Source organism: Tenebrio molitor, chromosome 4 (genome assembly GCF_963966145.1).
Source record: "Tenebrio molitor chromosome 4, icTenMoli1.1, whole genome shotgun sequence".
Taxonomy (NCBI): Eukaryota; Metazoa; Arthropoda; class Insecta; order Coleoptera; family Tenebrionidae; genus Tenebrio; species Tenebrio molitor.
In genome coordinates, this window is record NC_091049.1 from 9,915,538 (window position 1) to 9,934,761 (window position 19,224).

At 34.3% G+C, this 19,224-nt stretch overlaps 3 protein-coding genes across 3 annotated transcripts; 1 reads left to right on the forward strand and 2 right to left on the reverse strand.

The window, feature by feature from the left end:
* Positions 1–1,508: 1,508 nt before the first annotated feature.
* On the reverse strand, positions 1,509–3,493 carry LOC138128286 (uncharacterized). The gene is made up of 2 exons (XM_069044481.1): positions 3,465–3,493; positions 1,509–3,238 (listed from the first exon to the last, which is right to left on the reverse strand). Exon 2 carries the CDS (start codon positions 3,213–3,215, stop codon positions 1,509–1,511), a length of 1,707 nt encoding a protein of 568 aa, XP_068900582.1. The 5' UTR covers positions 3,216–3,238; positions 3,465–3,493.
* Positions 3,494–8,304: 4,811 nt separating this feature from the next.
* LOC138128260 (uncharacterized) lies at positions 8,305–10,380 on the forward strand. Its single transcript, XM_069044447.1, has 2 exons — positions 8,305–8,380; positions 9,016–10,380. The coding sequence occupies exon 2, from the start codon at positions 9,026–9,028 to the stop codon at positions 10,097–10,099; it is 1,074 nt and encodes a 357-aa protein (XP_068900548.1). The 5' UTR covers positions 8,305–8,380; positions 9,016–9,025; the 3' UTR covers positions 10,100–10,380.
* Positions 10,381–11,348: 968 nt separating this feature from the next.
* LOC138128259 (uncharacterized) lies at positions 11,349–17,250 on the reverse strand. The gene is made up of 2 exons (XM_069044446.1): positions 17,162–17,250; positions 11,349–16,630 (listed from the first exon to the last, which is right to left on the reverse strand). Exon 2 carries the CDS (start codon positions 16,604–16,606, stop codon positions 11,543–11,545), a length of 5,064 nt encoding a protein of 1,687 aa, XP_068900547.1. The 5' UTR covers positions 16,607–16,630; positions 17,162–17,250; the 3' UTR covers positions 11,349–11,542.
* Positions 17,251–19,224: the final 1,974 nt, after the last annotated feature.

Sequence of the window (19,224 nt, forward strand, 5' to 3'; positions counted from 1 at the left end):
GAGTAATTTTTCCGTTTTGTCCAATAATCGGTTGAGCTTCTATTATGAAATTGTCAAATTCTTCTTCTGGACTTTTAGTAATTTTGTCTCCACAAAAGTCTTTCTTGTCCAGCCAAAAAGCCCAAAATTCTTTCAGGTCTTCAAGAAGATACATGTACTCTCTGGTGTTTCTCGATCGTTTAAAATCTAGGTAAAAACTAGAAAAAATGCCAAAGAGTTTATCCTTGAAGTTTAGCTCCTTGACTAAAGAATTCTTGATCTCTTCCAATCTCTCCCCTTCATGACTGTCTCGCTTCTGCTTAATGTTAGTGAAATTTGTGTTGTCCTTCTCTATTTCTAGTTCGTCGACCTCACTCTGACGAATGAACAGTTGGGCAGTACCATTGTTACCTTGCCGCGAAGTTCTCCCAAAAGCTTGTCCTTCAACTCGCAAATTGCATGGAAGAAAACCGACGCAGACATGTAACCCTCCATTAGCTTCCAAATCTTTTTCTGTTTTGAAGTTTGTACCACGACCTGCAATGTTTGTAGCAAGAATGATGTCACCAATTTTCACTTTTTCTCGAGTTTCCTTGGCATCGCCTTCATTAGCATACAATCTGACTCTGAAGCTATCATCTTGTATGGTTTTCAAATCATTTTCAATGATCAGGAGATCTTCTTCTGTCTCACAAATTACCAAAACAGCTCTTCCTTGGTCGACTTTCGTTATAGTTTCTAAAATCAGCTGGATGTGCCATGAATTATCTTCAGCTATCACACCTGGAACTTCTTTGAATTGCTTTGGTTTGTAAGTTGGTAATTTGGCGTAATCGATTTTATAAATGTTTGACAGTAATTCTTGTTCAGCTCTAGAACCCAGGGTTCCAGTAAGTCCAAAAATATTTTTATCCTCATAGTTCTTGATGTAGCCAATGTTGGATATGAAACTGCTGGTCAAGCTTTCAAAAGTCAAATAAAGATTGTGTTTCAGTTGGATGAACTGGTGGAGACCGTTTGACCAAATCGTGTTTTTTAAAGTCACCCCTGTATTTAAATAGTCAACAGGAGCGACAACTCTTTCACCAACATCATTGGTTATAATCCGATACTGTTGATGTTCGTGACAATTATACTTGGCATGGAGAGCATTCTTGACCCAAATCTCCAATTTTCTATTGACGTAGTCCTTCAGATGGAGCGGAATTAAAGGTATATTAGTAGGATTGCTGTCCCTTATCTTATCTTTAATAATCTTTCTTTCAACTTCAATAATTTCTTCAAGATATTTTTCATATACTTTTGTCGCTTCGTCTTCATTAGGATGTGACTTCAAAATTAATTTAATTTTGGCTTCGACTTCTTCTGCAAGACTGTTCTCAGCTTTTTGCAACTCTTCCCAAATTTTGATGTAAATGTATCGCAAACTTTCCATACCTGGATAAGGCGAGGCCAGTTTAGCAATATGTCCACCATTATCCACAAGCATGCTGTCAACTTCATCGAGGATTACTTGTCCAAATTCTCTATCACTGCGTAAGTTGAAAGTTACTGATGGTGCCGTAGAGGATGTCAGCAGTGTAGCCAATTTTATCCTGATCACCACTCTCTTCACCGACATTATTTGTAGAAACCGTGAGACCAAATACGGAGTAGAATTTTTTCGTTTCCTTAACACCATCGGCTGCCAGGAGCGGATTGCTGGTAATGACGTCAACTTTATGACCTTGAAGAGCTCTTATCACTGCCAGCAAGGCAACGATAATGGTTTTGCCTTCACCGGTTTGAATCTGACATAGCCGTCCCTGATTATTTTGATTGTGGAAAAATATCAGTGCTGCCAAGATTTGGGTGTTGCGAAGACGAAAACCTTCTAATAAATTCCAAACTCGGTCCATTAACGCAATTGTGTTGCAAATGACGTTAGCGGAATTTTTTAATTTTCCTTTAATTTGTTGGGCCATTTTATTGATAGCGAAGACATCATGATTTTTCCAGATTTCATAGTTTTTCTTCACCTGATAATAATTTTCTTCTAGTCTTTTCATATCATTTTCATGTACTTTAGGGTTTGACGAATCTTCCTGGTCCATTCCTAAAGCAACTTGGGGCAATAACTTTTCCAATGGAATAAAATCTTCTGATGGGGTGTCGTTTATTGGAGAAAGCTCCTTCGCGATCTCCTTTATGTCATCAGGAGTCAGCGTAATTTTTTCGGCTGAATCTTTTTCTTTTCGTTTGCCTTCATATAAAGCTTTCATTTTGTCACCGTCGACAGTAAGACGATCACTTACAACTTTTAGAACATTATAAAGATGTTCGTCAACTTCACGATTATCGAAAAATTTAAAAATATTTTCTAACTTTTTCATCTGCTCTGGAAATTTCTTTTCAATGGCTAATTTACGGTCTGAATCTGGCCCCTCATCTATTCTATAAACATTCTTTAATTTTGTGTTTTTAATGTCTTCTAAATACGTTGCTCTTGCTTTCTTAATTCTATCATGGTTTACGTCCTTTTCATCCTTTTGGAGTTCTTCTTCCAACACTTTCTTATAGTCGCTGCCCACATTCAGCGGTAACTTGTTAATAAATATTCTTAGACATGTTATAAACTCTTTATTTCCTGATAATTCTTTTAATAATATAATCATATTCTTCAGTTTAGCATCATCCAATTTATCTTCTTTGAAAAATTGAATTTTTGTAAAATCATTTACAAGACTTTTAGCATCCTTTTTATACAAATCTAATACAATTTTCAAATTTCGCAAACAGAGTGGTCCATAACATTGAGTTTTGTATTCATCTTGGTCTTTAGAATTGTTTTCTATAATCTTCATTCCACCAATTGCATTTTTATATTTATTTTTCAAATCTTCGGGTACGGAGGCACCACAGGAATCTTTATACAAAATCTTCCATCCATTTTTTTCCGGAATGAAACAAATTAGCACCCAACAATTTTTCGGTTTGTTGTATATACAAAATATCGGTTGTTTAGATTGAGCCTTTCGAAATTCTTTATCATCTTCTATAAATCTAAACTGTTGTTCATACTTGAAATCACATTTTATAAACATATCTTTAACACACTTCTCCAAATCTTCTTTCTCGTAAGGTTTATCAGAAAATAGTTTAGTTAAAACTTTCAAGTCGGTTTCAATTATGTCTACCTCAGGTGGATAAGCTTCTGTAAGTTTATCGTCGAATCGATTAACATCTATTCGATTCATTTTCAGTACTTCGATGTTTTGAACTGCAATTCAATTATCAAATTAATAATTTTATAATTGGCACTTCATTAAAAAGATAAATTAATTATTGTTCAAATATATAAGATATTTAACATATATTGATAAAACAAGTATGAATAACAGATATCTACATACAAATAAATGAACAATTAAATTTTATAATTAATAAATGTAGATTCAGAAAAGATAATTTTTTATTTTTGTAAATTCTATTCTAGTGTCACTCACCTTTATTGAGAAATTAAAAACAAACTGAACTAAAGTGGAACGATTCAATTGAGTATTTATAGTCAATTTCAATTAAAAATATAGGTCTTATCTCTAGGTGCAATAAAGTTGTTAACAATTAATTTTCAAAACAAGATAAACATTTTTTCCGCTGTCAAGGAAATTTTGATTATTAAATAAATAATAGTAGATTGGGTTATTAAGATTAAAAGTATGGTACGTTTTTTTATGAGCAATTTATTTGCATGGCCAGGCGAAGCGTAACGTAGCCGAGCTACTGCAATAATTGCAAATCACTTTTGAAAACTGTTTATTTTTTCGAAGGTTTAGTAAATTAAAGGAAACATATCTGTGAACCATTAACTTATTACATCGATATTGTTAGCTAAACTTTGATTTTTAATGCATTTCAAAAAGTAGGAGTATAATATGTACTGTTACGTTATTATTTTCTACCACAACAGGTGAAAACTTACGTAAATTTCCCAACTACTCCGGGGATAATTTAAAATAACGCTTTTCGTGACTGATGGTCTGCAGGTCCGGCACACAGACACACTAACGTCTCGAGAGCAAGACTGTAGAAAAGTAGAAATGATGATTTACAAACACGGTGTTATACCAGGTGTTGGACAGAAACACAGATGATATTAATAACTAAGTTTAATCCTCGTTTCTTAGATATACAGTGAGACAAATTAATGAAATAAAGCCAACCTAGATGACACTGCGGGCGATACACTGTAGTCTAATAAAGGAGATACTAGGATATAACTCAAAATGTTACGCTGAAAACTAAGTTAAAGCATTGACTCTTACGACAAAAAAATTAAACACAAGATTAACAATTCAAAAGATTCAAATGTAATGTTAAGAAGTGAACTGAAAGGAAATGAAGTCCAGAAGTGATCCGAAATGATACGCTGAAGGCGCTTAACAACTAGTAAAATTTACAAAAAGTGCCGGTTCTACCAGGCTATATTCAAGGTTTAACAATTTAATGAATTTAAAAATGAAACATCCCTTACACCGGGCCTGAGGCTTGAAATCCAATGAGAGTCCCGGGAAGAATGAGCTGGAGGAAGGTCCTCCGAGTCCCTCTTCCGCCGCTGGTCTATCACGCCGTCCGTATCCTCGGAAAGTCTTCGGGGTCCTTCCTCCCCTCGACCCTTCCTAAGAATAAGCGAAAGTAAGTGAGAGTTAGCCTCGGTGTAAAAAAAAATATATAATGAAAAGTGATAAAGATAAAAACCTCCGAGAGCCAGCTGGCGCGTCGTTTCTGGCGAGGTCACTTCAGGTTTGATAGCGCGAACTATGTAAAAGAAATGCCAAAATGGCGGACAGAAAGGGAAAAAAACGCTGAAGGACCTTGCCAGATACGAGTTGCTCCTGGACTCGGGTTCCTCGGTAAGGGACAGTCCGGTGTGAGGTCCTGCTCTCTGGTGGGATCCTGGGGGATGACGCCGGCCCAACAGGGTGGCGAAATTGATCCGCTGACGCGTAGGGTCAACGACCCTTGTGAAGGAAGCCTAAATCAGCCGCAACGTACGGTTGGAGTTCCTCTTGAACGATTTCCCAGCCGCTTCGGTCTTCCTCCACGGGTTCGCCAGCACCTGTTGCACTGAGAAAACACCCCCTAAACTCCCCCTTTGAGCACAAACACTCACACACGGATCGGTCGTCACCCTCTAACGAGAACTAGTCAAGAACCTCTAAAATGGCGTCTGTTCCACCTTTATATCTTTTCCCCTCCTCTCGCAAATTTGTCGCGACCGGCACCGGAAGTCGGGGTCCGAGAGCCCGTTCTGGAACGTTCTCGAACCTTCTAGCCTTTACGATTTACCGCGAAATTTAAATCGTAACAGTACCTACACTAATAGCTATTTATTATACAAGTGTCTTATAAGGCAAATAAGTCACGAAAGAAATGTTTAGCCACGAGTGCTTGCTCGAGTTGAGTGAATTATTTGCTGTTAAGGCGCGAGTGTAATATATAGTTTTATCCAACACCTCCTTCTGTAACAGTTCTTAAAACGTCATCAAAACCCAAAAATTGTATAACGTTAAAAACTGGTAGCCTATGAACTGATTGCCATGTGGCTGCTATGATAAATTGTTTGTTTGTTTGTTGGATAATAAATTAAAGGATAGATATTGATTTATAATATACAAAAAACAGAGAAATTATGATAATAAATTAACGAAAACACTTAAAAAAGATGGACATTTTTGAGAAAAAATTTAAACGTCAGTGAAAAGAATGACATGATGTATAAGGACATAAATGTAAAATTTAAAGAGTTGGCGGGTAATAAGTTCTTATTGTAAGAAGAACAAAATAATGTAAAAATAGATTCTTATCCTTGATTTTTCTAAGGAGGAACCGCTTTATATAAAGTTAATCTTTTAAAAGCATGAACCAGATTAACAAATAGAAAACATAAAAATTTGTTTAACCATTAATTAGTTTATAGATTTGATAACTGTCTATCAAATTATCCATTTCCTGTTTTCATGATTTGCGAATGAAAATTAAAAATCGAAAAAACAGCACTTGACAATGTTTCAAATTTCTTGTACGAGTATACAAGAATAGATTCATTTTGAGTTTTATTCATAATTTCGATATACCTTACGCTTTTTAAAATTTGACCGTAATTTGACTTATATTTTACGGAATAACCCAGATTGTAATAATAAGTAATAAACAATTAGAATAAAAATATTTTATTCCGTCTTAATCCAAAAATGTTGCAGCGTTTAGTCACTGATAAATATATAAATAAAGTATAATTGCTGCAATTCTCAAAAAATAAATAAATAAACAGAATGATTATTTTAAACCACTTAATAATTTAAAGCTTAACAAACAATAAGTAATCCGTATAGAAAACATATTACCACTTGTCAAGATAACTTAATGATATTTGAAGTTTTCCGCATAACGTAGAGATACTCGTATAGAGATAGTACTCATAGATACTTGACACCAAGTAATATGAGAGAACGATAACGCAATAATATAGAAAAGGAAGACAATCGATTTTTAACTACATCTATTCTTCAAAGAATATAGTAAAGTAGAGTATAGTAAAGTTGTGTTGCGCTTTAAAATCCCCAAGTCCGGCAAACGGCCTCGATCCATATTTTTGTTGAGCATCCCGGGAAATATCCTCGAAAATATCCTATCCCGCAAACTCAAACACGTTCGGGAGTCAAACAACGTCATCCCCAGGAACGGTTCGGATTTCGATCTCCCTCTTCCACTATCAACCCCCTTCTGGAACTTCACCGGATCTAGGACCACGGAACCCGAACCCAGGACCGCACCAACCTATGGTCCAGACCCAACTCTCTTTCTTTAATTTTTTTTCAGGCCACGCAGTCCACGAGGACCCATGAAGGAAGAAGAGGAAGAAAACAAAGAACAAATCAAAACACCCCCAAATACAACACTGAAGCCTTAAACAACTAATTTTACTCTTCTTCACATGTTTCTTTTTTTTCCAAAATTTCCAAACCGCAAGCTGCATGATGAATTTAATTATTGTTTACTGAAATTGAATTTTATTATACAGCATGAGTCAACTAAAACAGCTCAGTCGTATAAAACAGAAACTAAAGAATAATAATTTAAACATTTTTTGTGGTAAATTTAATATGTGGTGCCCTCTCATTGTACCTATGCACGTTTTTTTAGGATTCTGTGATAACTCTGTTAGGAGGTATGTATTAATTAAATAAAACAAAACGCCAAAAAATTTTTTTTGTACAAATTTGTACCTGTTGAAGAAGGATTTTTTAAAAATAATGTTTTGGTGAAAACTAAACAGATTTGCTCAAAACCATCCCTTATTCTTAAGAATTATTCTAGCAATGTTGTCGTTTTTATTAAAAACAGAGTCAAGTAGTGATGCTGTTGTCTTTTGTTTTGAATAAATGAGCAACATTGGTGAAATAATTCTTCAGAATTAAGGTTAGTTTTGAGCAAATTTGTTTAATTTTCACCAAAACAAATGCACTAGCGTTATTAAAAGAACATCTTTTTTTAACTGAATATAAAAAGGTATCTATAAATCTGCACAATATACTATTTTTTCTATTTTGCACCTATAACACTCAAACGGGTTTCGAAAAGGAGTTGTTGCTACGTGATCACTGCACTTCACGACACTTACAATTGTTCGTCTATTTACCAGCGTTACCAACCCTTATATTTGTCAAATATAATTTTCCTAGCATTATGTTTTGAACTTTTTTAGAGCAAAATAGAAAAAATATTGTATTATACTCGTTTTATAAGCCATTTTGTAGCACTTGTTTGCTTTATAGCACTCGTGGCTGTGCTCCTCGTGCTCTAAAAATAGATTACTATTTTGACATCTTGTTTTAATTACTATCTCTTAACAGGGTTACCATAGAATCCTAAAAAAATGTGCGTACAATGAGAGTGTACCACACATTAAATTTACCACAAAAAATTTCCAATTATTCTTTAGTTTCTGTTTTATACGACTGACCTCTTTAGCTGACTCAGGCTGCATTTCTAATAATTTACTTATCTCTGTCAATTGTACCATTGTTATACAGGGTCATTATAAATGATTGTACCATCGCAGTTGGCGTTGAAAACCCACACAAATTTGGAATTTGCCGCTAGCTTCGCAACGTTAGACAAACTAGTAGACAAATTTACACTACCGCCGCTTATCGGCGATGCTAGTCTCACTCATGTTATAAAGCTTGCGACACATTCAACTACGTCACCAACGCCTACTGCGTATAATCATATCTAAATTACACTTAACAAAATCTAATCCTTAAAACTGATAATCGATTTGTATATAAATACACATATTATTTGCACACATGTAGTTGTAGTCATTTCTCTTCTAAGAGTTCTATGGTAAATATAAGTAAGTACATATTAACATAGGTATATAAACAGCATTCATGTTGTTTTGACATAATGGGAAGTCATTGAAATTTTGTATTTAACTTGGTAGTAATGCTGTCTTTTAAATTAGGTTATGTTTTTCTAAGTTTAAGGTTATAAATAGAGTCAATGTCTAGTACAGTTGGTTGCAAAAAAAACGGGAACTGTCAGAATAAAATTGACACATTTTTACAATGTTTCCATAGTGTGAACCCTTCTTACGAGAGATAGGCTAGAATTAACGTCAAAATTCATGGACATTTTTAAAAATTATTTGCTAGGTATTGTCAAGTATACAATTAATTGACAAATGGACAAAACCAAATTTACATTAGGGAAATTTTCGTTTCCCGTTTTATTTGCAACCAACTGTACATTGTTGTCAGTTTTACTAGTTTGCAATAGAAGAATACCTACTCAGATATCGCGGGAAATTCACCATATGTTATGTTTATTTTGATAGGTCCGCATGTCAGGCAATTTAGTAACGGAAATCAAACAGTGTGTCCAACGTTAAATAAATAAATCATGGCCTCCCATTATAGTAAAACAACGCGAACGATATTTAAATATTTATTATAAATCTCTAATTTAGATGTTGTTATCAACTTTCAGCTTAATTATTATGCCTAGCAAACACACAAGACTGCGTATAGTCAACAACACCATCACGGGGTTGACAACTTCAGTGTCCGGGGTAGACGGCTACGATTGGGATGGTGGTTCGCGACCAGACAACAACTTTAATGGAGTTTCTATCCGTGCCATGTCTTCAGAAGAGCGAAGAGCTGAAGTAAACAACAATGCTAAAAGGTGTCCGTTTACCATGACTCTAAATTTTCAAGACGGATCTGTAGATATTTTTAGAATAAATCAGAAATATTCTATTGATAAAGCCAAAGCCGACTTTAACCACAGCAGAAGATCGCATAACATTTACTACCAACGTTCCGGAAGCAATGTACTTGTTATAAGAATCGAAAATACACCGGAACAAATAGAAAATGAACAAGCGGAAAAACTGAACAAAGAAGCAAAAGCAGCAATGAATAACAAGCAATTTGAAGCAGCATTGAAGAAATTAGATGAAGCATTGCGTTTAGCTCATGACACCAAAACCATTCAAGGCATCAAGAATACAAAAGCTGAAAATTACAATCTTCAAGGACAAGCATTGCTGCAAGATGCACTCAATTTGGAAATTAAAATAAATGAACTGACGAAGGCAGAAAAAATGTTTGAAGAAAGTCTGGCCATGTTTCAGAAAGCTCAACAGTTAAGACACACCGATGAGCAACAACGCAGTATTGAACTCGTCCAATCGAAAATCTCAGCAAACAAAATCTTCAACACGGCTAAAGATGTAGAAAAGAAGGCGTTTGAAATGTTGACCAAAGCCAGAAAGTCAGATGTTCAGAATGATTTTGTCGCTGCACAAGATAAATACAAAGATGCTTTAAATAAGTATAAGGAGGCAAAAAAGAAGTTTGATGAAGGCATGAAGAAAGATCGTGGCAAATTTGAAAGGTATTCCAAGACTACCGCTCAGAAAATTAATGAGATTAAAAAAGTTATAGAAGATATTGATATCGAAATTTTAAATTCTGAAATTACTAAAACAACTGTGGTCGATAATGACGTAGAATATGGTGATGTCAATACTGACAAGAAAGATAATACAATATCTGTAATAGGATAGTTAGTTAACCTAATCATTTTTATTAACACATCAAAATAGTTTATAATTAAAACACTGCAATTTTACCTAATTCGACGTGCATTAAGACTTTCTGAAATTTAAGTTATATGTAGTTAATAATTAAGTAAAACATGTATTAAATAGAAACATAAATATTTTTTTGGTATATAATATACAACGTGTGTCAGAAATAAGTACATTAATTTTAACCTGTGACAGATCTCGTCAAAAACAACAAAATTGTTATGTACCATTTTTTCGAAATATAATTTTCATGTGTTTTATTAATAATTATTGGCAAAAAGGGTTTTAACGTATCTAGTAGTGAAAAATATTGTATACGTATACACCACGGTAGAGAAGTCCTTTATAGCCTTCGCGCCTTCATCTAATCTTGGCGCTCTGGCTATAATCGTGAACTTCTCTGCCTTGGTGTATAATATTAGTTATTTGTATCATAAGGCTAGAAAATGCCATTTTGCAAGTGCAAGCACGGTTTGTGGGGCAGAGGCGCCAACCGAGGCCCACAAGTGGGAGCACTTGCAAAACATTTTCTAACGGTGTACACAAAACTTTTTCGGCCAACAATTTATTTAAAGCAAAAATAATCATTTTTGTTAAAAAATTACCAGATAGGGAATTTATTTTTCTTATGAGGTTGTTTACATGGTGACAAACAGTCCGGAAAGCCACCTTTAACAACTAGATATTACAAAAAATACTATTACATGTATATAAAATATGCTTCTAACTGTTTATTTGCGCTGTATTAAAGCAATTCCTTGATTCTTTCGGAATTAAAATACCGTAAGAAGTTAAAAGAAAGGTACATCCGATATTTTCTAAAATATGTATTTTGCAAAAATTTATAAATGCACGCCCTGGTAATGTTTTCTTTTACTGATTCTGTCAAAAGAGCTTATATATTGTGACCTGGCATGACAACATTTTTTTACTTCCGGTATTGAAACAGCCTAATGATTTATAGCAACAGTTTAATAAGAGCAGATAAACTTTTCAGTGTCTGTTACATTTATTTTGCATATTCTTTGAAAGTGTATTACAGTGTAAACGAATCGTTTTTAATATTACATTTTACATTTTAACCCACTAATATCATTTTAAAGTTAATTTATGAGGGCAGATCATCTATTTACGACTTACGTTTGTTATCTTCTTCAACTATCAGCAGTAACTCCCTGTTGCTGAAGACATAACTAGAACAATGTCAGAAACGAAACGAACATCCTACCAGGAATAATAATGTTTTAATTACATATTATTTAATTACAGCGTGTGCATAGAAACAAATTATCTTATACAAATGACATGTTAATTCGTACATTGTGGAAAAATAAATAATATATAAAATAATACATATTAAATTAAATTTTAATAATAATACTTAAAATTCATTAATTAATCGTTAAAATAACCTTTGGATTACGTTAAATTTTTATTTGAACTGTCCCGAATCACAACTTCATAAGCGGCTTTTATCTGCTTTTTATCATCATCGGAATTTGCTTCTAGAGTCAACTTCATGTATGATTGTTTTATCTCCTTTTGAGATGCATCTGGTCCTAGTTTCAAGACAACGTAAGAATCTTCTTTGCTACCATTTGACTTAATGAAACCCTTTGCCACGTCTTTAGCACCATCAACGCAATCCTGGAAGATTTGGAGCAATAAAGTAGACATTTGTTCATCCACTTTTGTGCAAATTTCGTCAACAACATCATCAACATTATTGTCACATTTGCCACCTTTCAAGGCATCGTCGAGATCTGAAGCGAATTTCTTGTTGTAGCGATGCAGTTCTTCCACATTAATAGCTTCCTTAGTGCTCAAAGTTAAAATAGTAACAGCTGTGTTGCCGAGTTTTTTTTTCAATAGGCCGAGTACTTTGGGCATTATCTTGTCAATGTATTTTAAAATGGTGTTCATTTCCAAAATTTCGTCAACTTTTGCGTACACAATGGAAGTATCTGTTGTACGAAGCTTCTCCAACAGTGTGGTGCGTCCTTTTATAGAATTCTTTAATGAAGTGATCAATTGATCGACTATTTTACTGATTAGTCGATCTACAGTGTCGGTCATAATCTTCTTGACTATTATTTCATTGATAATACTTTTTGCTATAGATTTTACTGTTCTCAAGGTGGATTTTTTCACAAAATCTTTAACAATTTGTGAACGATTTAAATTGCGAGTAACTTGTGCAGCTTCTAAAAGTTTCACTAAATATTTTTCTAACTTGTCCACAATTTTAGCAAACGCCTCACACAGTTTTCGCATTTTAGTGCTTTGGCGTAAAAATGACGACATTTTTCGACAGAATGCCACTGCTTTTGTTAGTATGGTCACACACTGTGTGACCGCACTAATACCAAAAGTGAGCAAGGTTAATCCATAAAACTTTTGCTTGTTCTTCCAATACTCTTGGGAGTTGAAGTCTTCGTTTCCTTGAGACAGCAGCTCCATCACGATGTCCATTATCCCATCTGAAATTAATGTTCCAGCTAATTCACTCATTACTGGAAATGCAGGAAGAAAACAAAGTCCTACTGTCAGAGCAGAAATTCCCGCTGCAATCTCAGCTTGAGCTGTATGAATAACAGTACTGGGGACATCGTGAATTTCTTTTAGAGAATAAAGAGCATCAACTCCAATCGACTGAAGCTCGTTTAACTCAAAATTTGTGATAAGAGCTTTGAAATCAGTGTCTTGGTCTGTTGTCAAATTTTCTAAATTTGTTGAAACTTTTCCATTAATATCTACACCATCATCAATTTTATCTATCGTAATTATCAAATCCTCGATATTATCTCTGTGTAAAGTTAAACAATTCATTCGCGAATAGATATGCTTGAGCAAAAGATTTTCTTCAACACTAGGTATTATTATGAGTTCCAATTCTGAAGGAGTATTGTCCAAGACTAGGTATTTTGTAATGTAATCGATTTCATTTTGAACAGCCATCTTAGCTTGTTTCAACTGTTGCTGAGAAATTTGCCTATAATCATCATTGTCGTTGTTATTTACTGGAATAAAAAATAATTTCTCCAGTGCTTTAATAGCTCTCTTTTTAATTTGCTCTCCGTCAGCCATAGCTATTTCAAAAAGTTTCAAATGGGCACCAGCTAATAACTTGAAATCTTGATTTTCAGTCATCTTAATGGCTCGTTGTAATTCATCTCGAGCTTCACCTCTGGCATCTGTCTCCAAGTAGTAATCGGCCAGAGAAATACAATAAAATGGATTTTGGGTAATTTTTCCGTTTTGTCCAATAATCGGTTGAGCTTCTGTTATGAAATTTTCAAATTCTTCTTCTGGACTTTTAGTAATATTATCAGCACAAAAGTCCTTCCTTTCCAGCCAAAATGCCCAAAATTCTTTCAGGTCTTCAAGAAGAAACATGTACTTTCTAGTGTTTCTCGATCGTTTAAAATTTAAGTAAAAACTAGAAAAAATGCCGAAGAGTTTATCCTTGAAGTTTAGCTCCTTCACTAAAGAATTCTTTATCTCTTCCAATCTCTTCGCTTCATGACTGTCTCGCTTCTGCTTAATGTTAGTGAAATTTGTGTTGTCCTTCTCTATTTCTAATTCGTCGACTTCACTCTGACGAATGACCAGTTGCGCAGTACCATTGTTACCTTGCCTCGAAGTTCTCCCAAATGCTTGTCCTTCAACTCGTAAGTTGCATGGAAGAAAACCGACGCAGACATGTAATCCTCCATTGGCTTCCAAATCTTTTTCTGTTTTGAAGTTTGTACCACGACCTGCAATGTTTGTAGCAAGAATGATGTCACCAATTTTCACTTTTTCTCGAGTTTCCTTGGCATCGCCTTCATTGGCATACAATCTGACTCTGAAGCTATCATCTTGTATGATTTTCAAGTCATTTTCAATAATGAGGAGATCTTCTTCTGTTTCGCAAATTACCAAAACAGCTCTTCCTACGTCGACTTTCTGGATGGTTTCTAAAATCAACTGGATGTGCCATGAATCGTCTTCAGCTATCACTCCTGGAATTTCTTTGAATTGCTTCGGTTTGTAAGTTGGTAATTTGGCGTAATCGATATTATAAATATTTGATAGTAATTCTTGTTCAGCTCTAGAACCCAAGGTTCCAGTAAGTCCAAAAATATGTTTATCCTCATAGTTCTTGATGTAGCCAATGTTGGATATGAAACTACTGGTCAAGCTTTCAAAAGTCAAATAAAGATTATGTTTCAGTTGGACGAACTGATGGAGACCGTTTGACCAAATCGTGTTTTGTAAAGTCACCCCTGTATTTAAATAGTCAACAGGAGCGACAACTCTTTCACCAACATCGTTTATTATAATCCGATACTGTTGATGTTCGTGACAATTATACTTGGCATGGAGAGCATTCTTGATCCAAATTTTCAATTTTGTATTTACGTAGTTCTTCAGATGGGGCGGAATTAAAGGTATATTGGTGGGATTGCTGTCCATTATTTTATGTTTAATAATGTTTCTCTCATCTGGAATAATTTCTTCAAGATATTTTTCATATTCTTTCATTGCTTCCTCTTCATCGGGATGTGACTTCAAAATCAATTTAATTTTGGCTTCGACTTCTTCTGCAAGACTGTTCTCAGCTTTTTGCAACTCTTCCCATATTTTGATGTAAATGTATCGCAAACTTTCCATACCTGGATAAGGCGAGGCCAGTTTTGCAATATGTCCACCATTATCCACAAGCATGCTGTCAACTTCATCGAGGATTACTTGTCCAAATTCTCTATCACTACGTAAGTTGAACCCTTCAAAAGTGTCTTTTAGGTAGTCGAACTGAAAGTTACTGATGGTGCCGTAGAGAATGTCAGCAGTGTAACCAATTTTGCTCTGATCACTACTTGCTTCACCGACGTTATTTGTAGAAACCGTGAGACCAAATACGGAGTAAAATTTTTTCGTTTCCTTAACACCATCGGCTGCCAGGAGCGGATTGCTGGTAATGACGTCAACTTTATGACCCTGAAGAGCTCTCATCACTGCCAGCAAGGCAACGATGATGGTTTTGCCTTCACCGGTTTGAATCTGACATAGTCGTCCTTGGTTATTTTGATCATGGAAGAAAATCAGTGCTGCCAAGATTTGGGTGTTGCGAAGACGAAAACCTTCTAATAAATTCCAAACTCGGTCCATTAACGCAATTGTGTTGCAAATGACCTCATCGGTATTTTCTAATTTTCCTTTCATTTCTTGAGCCCATTTATTAACAGCAACCACATCGTGATTCTTCCAGTTTTCGTAGCTTTTCTTCACCTGATGATACTTTTCTTCTAGTTTTTTCATATCATTTTCATGTACTTTCGGATTTGACGAATCTTCTTGGTCCATTCCTAGAGCAACTTGGGACAATATCTGTTCCAATGGAATAAAATCTTCTGGTGGGGTGTCGTTTATTGGAGAAAGCTCCTTCGCGAGGTCGTTTATATCATCAGGAGTCAGCGTAATCTTTTCGGATGAATCTTTTTCTTTTCGTTTGGCTTCATATAAAGCCTTCATTTTGTCACCGTCGACAGTAAGATGCTTACTTACAATTTCTAAAGCATTATAAAGATGTTCATCTACTTCAAGTTTATCGAAAAATTTAAAAATATTTTCTAATTTTTTCATCTCTTCTGGAAATTTCTTTTCAATGGCTAGTTTATTGTTTGAATCTATTTTACCTATTTTATAAACTTCATCAAATTTTGTCTTTTTAATCTCTTCTAAATATTTCTCTCTAGCTTTCTGTATTCTGTCATGGTTTACGTCCTTTTCATCTTTATGGATTTCTTCTTCCAACACTTTCTTGTAGTCGCTACCCAAATTCAGTGGTAACTTGTTAATAAATATTCTTAGACATATTATAAAATTTTCATTTTCTGATAATTCTTCTGATAATTTCACAACGTTCTTCAGTTTCACATCATTTAATTTTACTTCTTTGCAAAATTCAATTTTTGGAAACTTATCGACAAGACTTTTAGCATCCCTTTTACACAAATCTAATACAATTTTCAAATTTCTTATACAGAGTGGTCCATAATATTGAGTTTTGTCCTCATCTTGGTCTTTAGAATTGTTTTCTATAATCTTCACTCCAGCAATTGTTTCTTTAAGTTTAGTTCTCAAGCCTTCGGGTATGGGTGCACCACAGGAATCTTTATACAAGATCTTCCATCCACCTTTTTCCGGAATTAAACAAATCAGCACCCAACAATTTTTCGATTTGTTGTATAGAAAAAATGTTGGTTCTTTAGATTCAGGCTTTCTAAATTCTTCAATTTCTTCTACAACTTTGAACTGTCGGTCATATTTGAAATCATATTTTGAAAAAATAGATTTAGCACACTTCTCCAAATCTTCTTTCGTGTAAGGTTCATCAGAAAATAGTTTGGATAATACTTCCAAATCAGTCTCTATTAGATCCACATCCTTAGTTTCCCCGCTATCATTGTCGGGTGATGTAACGTCAGTTCGATTCATTTTTATCACTTCGTAGCATTCCAACTGCAATACAAATTTAAGACTGAGGATCTTATTGTATCAACTAGTATGATCTTTTTATGTTAAAAATTTATTGATAATTATTAGGTAAGAACATGATATCGGGTGTTCACTTAAATTTATCCTCAAAGTAGGCGTTGAAGAGTCGATTGCGAACGCACCACGGATTACGGATCAGTTGTTTAAATCTAACCTCACTTTTTGCATTGTTTGTGTTTTTACTCTGCAGACGAACGAGTGGTGCGTTCATAATCGACTCGTTGACGATAAATTTAAATGAACACCCGATTAATAGCTTTAATATTTAATGGTTTAATTGAAAAATCTCATAATAACAGGTAACCAACATAAATCAATTATGTATTATTCAAAATGTAATTAAATACTTAATGAGAATGAGCTTAGATAGATTGTCTGGGAAAATAAACAATAAATATGCAGATACGATTTAATTTAATGCTTCATCTTGGTTCAAAATACTAGTATTTAAAAATGATGAATTGGGTTAATTTATCCAAATTTGTTAAAACTTACCTTCACAGTGAAACTTAACACAGACTATACTAAAATAAATTACCGCGATTTGAGTATTTATAGCACATTTCTATGGAAAATAATTCTTTATCGATAAGTAGATAAGGGTTATCAATAAGTAGTTCTTTCAACACGTAACGTTATTAAATGGATCCTTATCGATAATGATTATTTTACCTAGAATTCGCATGATTAAATGTAAAAAGGATACTGTGTGTTCATATAAATTACTCGTATGTATTCATAAATAAAATCAGCATAGACTGAAAAGAACCGGAAAAATAAGATTATCTGAAAGGACACTTGTCCATATACAGTATAATTTTGAAGGTTGTGCACTGTGCAGATATTTTAACTTGAGGTAGTACGTGTTAAAAGAAGACAAAATTACCCAAATTACCTTATACAAATGTTAATGGTTTACAAGAAAATCAAAGGAATTACTTTGTTTGGGAAACGCTGAAATATTTCAAATTGGGCGGGCAGTTTTAACGTACGGCCAACAAAAAATGTCAAGTTTTTATGTCATTCGAGGTTATGTTTGACTTTTATCATTTACGTTTTCTGGCTTTCATCGTCAATTTGTAATAAAATTTGTAAAGTGATGATTATAAAATAGTGCCTACAACTTGTTCAGAAAACAACAAAGGCTTAAACAACAAAGTGAAATGACTGTAATTGTGGGTAAAAGTATAAAATGAAACATGAAAGAAGTTGGTCAAAATGCCTGCCATCGTTGCATCGTTTACAATGCTAGCTTCAATACGACGTGTCCAAGAAAGCCGAACTCGATTTAGAATGCCTCTGTTTTCACGAATTTCCTGAGTGGCGCTTTGAATGTAAAGAGGTGGAGGTAAAACATTGGGATCTACGAGGTGATTTCCAACAATCCCAAGCCACATGTTACAAACAAAATGCGATCTTCTTGTTAGCAGCCAAGATCATGCTTATTCATTTCGAGACGCCCGAAATCACGAAGACGCTGTGCAACGTTTACAAAGGTTCGTGTGTTGCGAAATATCCTTTTAAGCAACTTTTCATCGTAGATTTGCCGTGCTAGCTCTGAATGTTCGCCATAGATCAAAGACATCGTATAGTCGGTTTCCTCCAATTGGGTGAAAGATATTTGATTTGAATTGAGGTTAAGATTGATGTTCTTGTCAAAATGACTTAATTTTGAATTAAATAACGAAAAAAGTCTACTATGATTTATTTTTGACCCATATTTCCATAAAATTCAGTGGTTCCCAAATTTTTTTTGAAAAATTTTGAGCCCCTTTCTCTCGAAAAATATGTCGACATTTTGAGGAAATTTGGAAACATCTATGCAAAAGATTTATCTTTACTCGGTTCGCCGTTATTTGGAAATGCAATGCCTAATTTCTTCAACAATTTTGGGAAAATTCGACTTATTAGTGAAAATTATCAAAAACAAAAAATCTCATATGTCTTCATTTCTGCTACGGCATTGCCTTTGGATTCCGAAACGTAACTATTTTCTTCGTTGCTGTTCTTTTTGGAAATTCAAAAATTATTGTAAAACTTTCGATGAAAAAAATTCTTGGAATCAAGCATCACTTTCGTTAGATCTTGGTGTATTACAATGACTGATTTATCTTCAGTAGCATTCCTTGCTTCTATATGTACATTCTTCAATTCCTCCCATCGGATGTACCTATACTCTCTCCTTTAAACAACACCTTTGAGATCAAATATTCGCTAGAAGCTTTGGAGTGTTGGAAGCTACTCTGTCCCGGTATTCAGATGCCTGATTCACCTAATTTGCAAAGACTTTGGGATGCTCCAATTATCAACAAAAAGTTTCATGAAATTTTGGATTCTTCTGATGATTGCAATAAAACAAGACTGCTAGCTGTTTCTGAATTGGAATCTGGAGCCTGTTAAAAGCTCTACCATCTTCTAACCTTGGTACTTTATTGGACAGTCAAATACTTTAAATAGCTTTTTCTATATAAACCTTTGGTCTATGGAGTCCAGATGCCACAGAGCTTTTTAAGGAACAAGTTGCTTCTTGAAAAATCTGATGTTTCCCAATCCCCTAG

Bases quoted from the DNA above. Each gene is read 5' to 3' on its own strand.
- LOC138128286 (XM_069044481.1), bottom strand. From the start codon at position 3,215: ATGAATCGAATAGATGTTAATCGATTCGACGATAAACTTACAGAAGCT.
- LOC138128260 (XM_069044447.1), top strand. From the start codon at position 9,026: ATGCCTAGCAAACACACAAGACTGCGTATAGTCAACAACACCATCACG.
- LOC138128259 (XM_069044446.1), bottom strand. From the start codon at position 16,606: ATGAATCGAACTGACGTTACATCACCCGACAATGATAGCGGGGAAACT.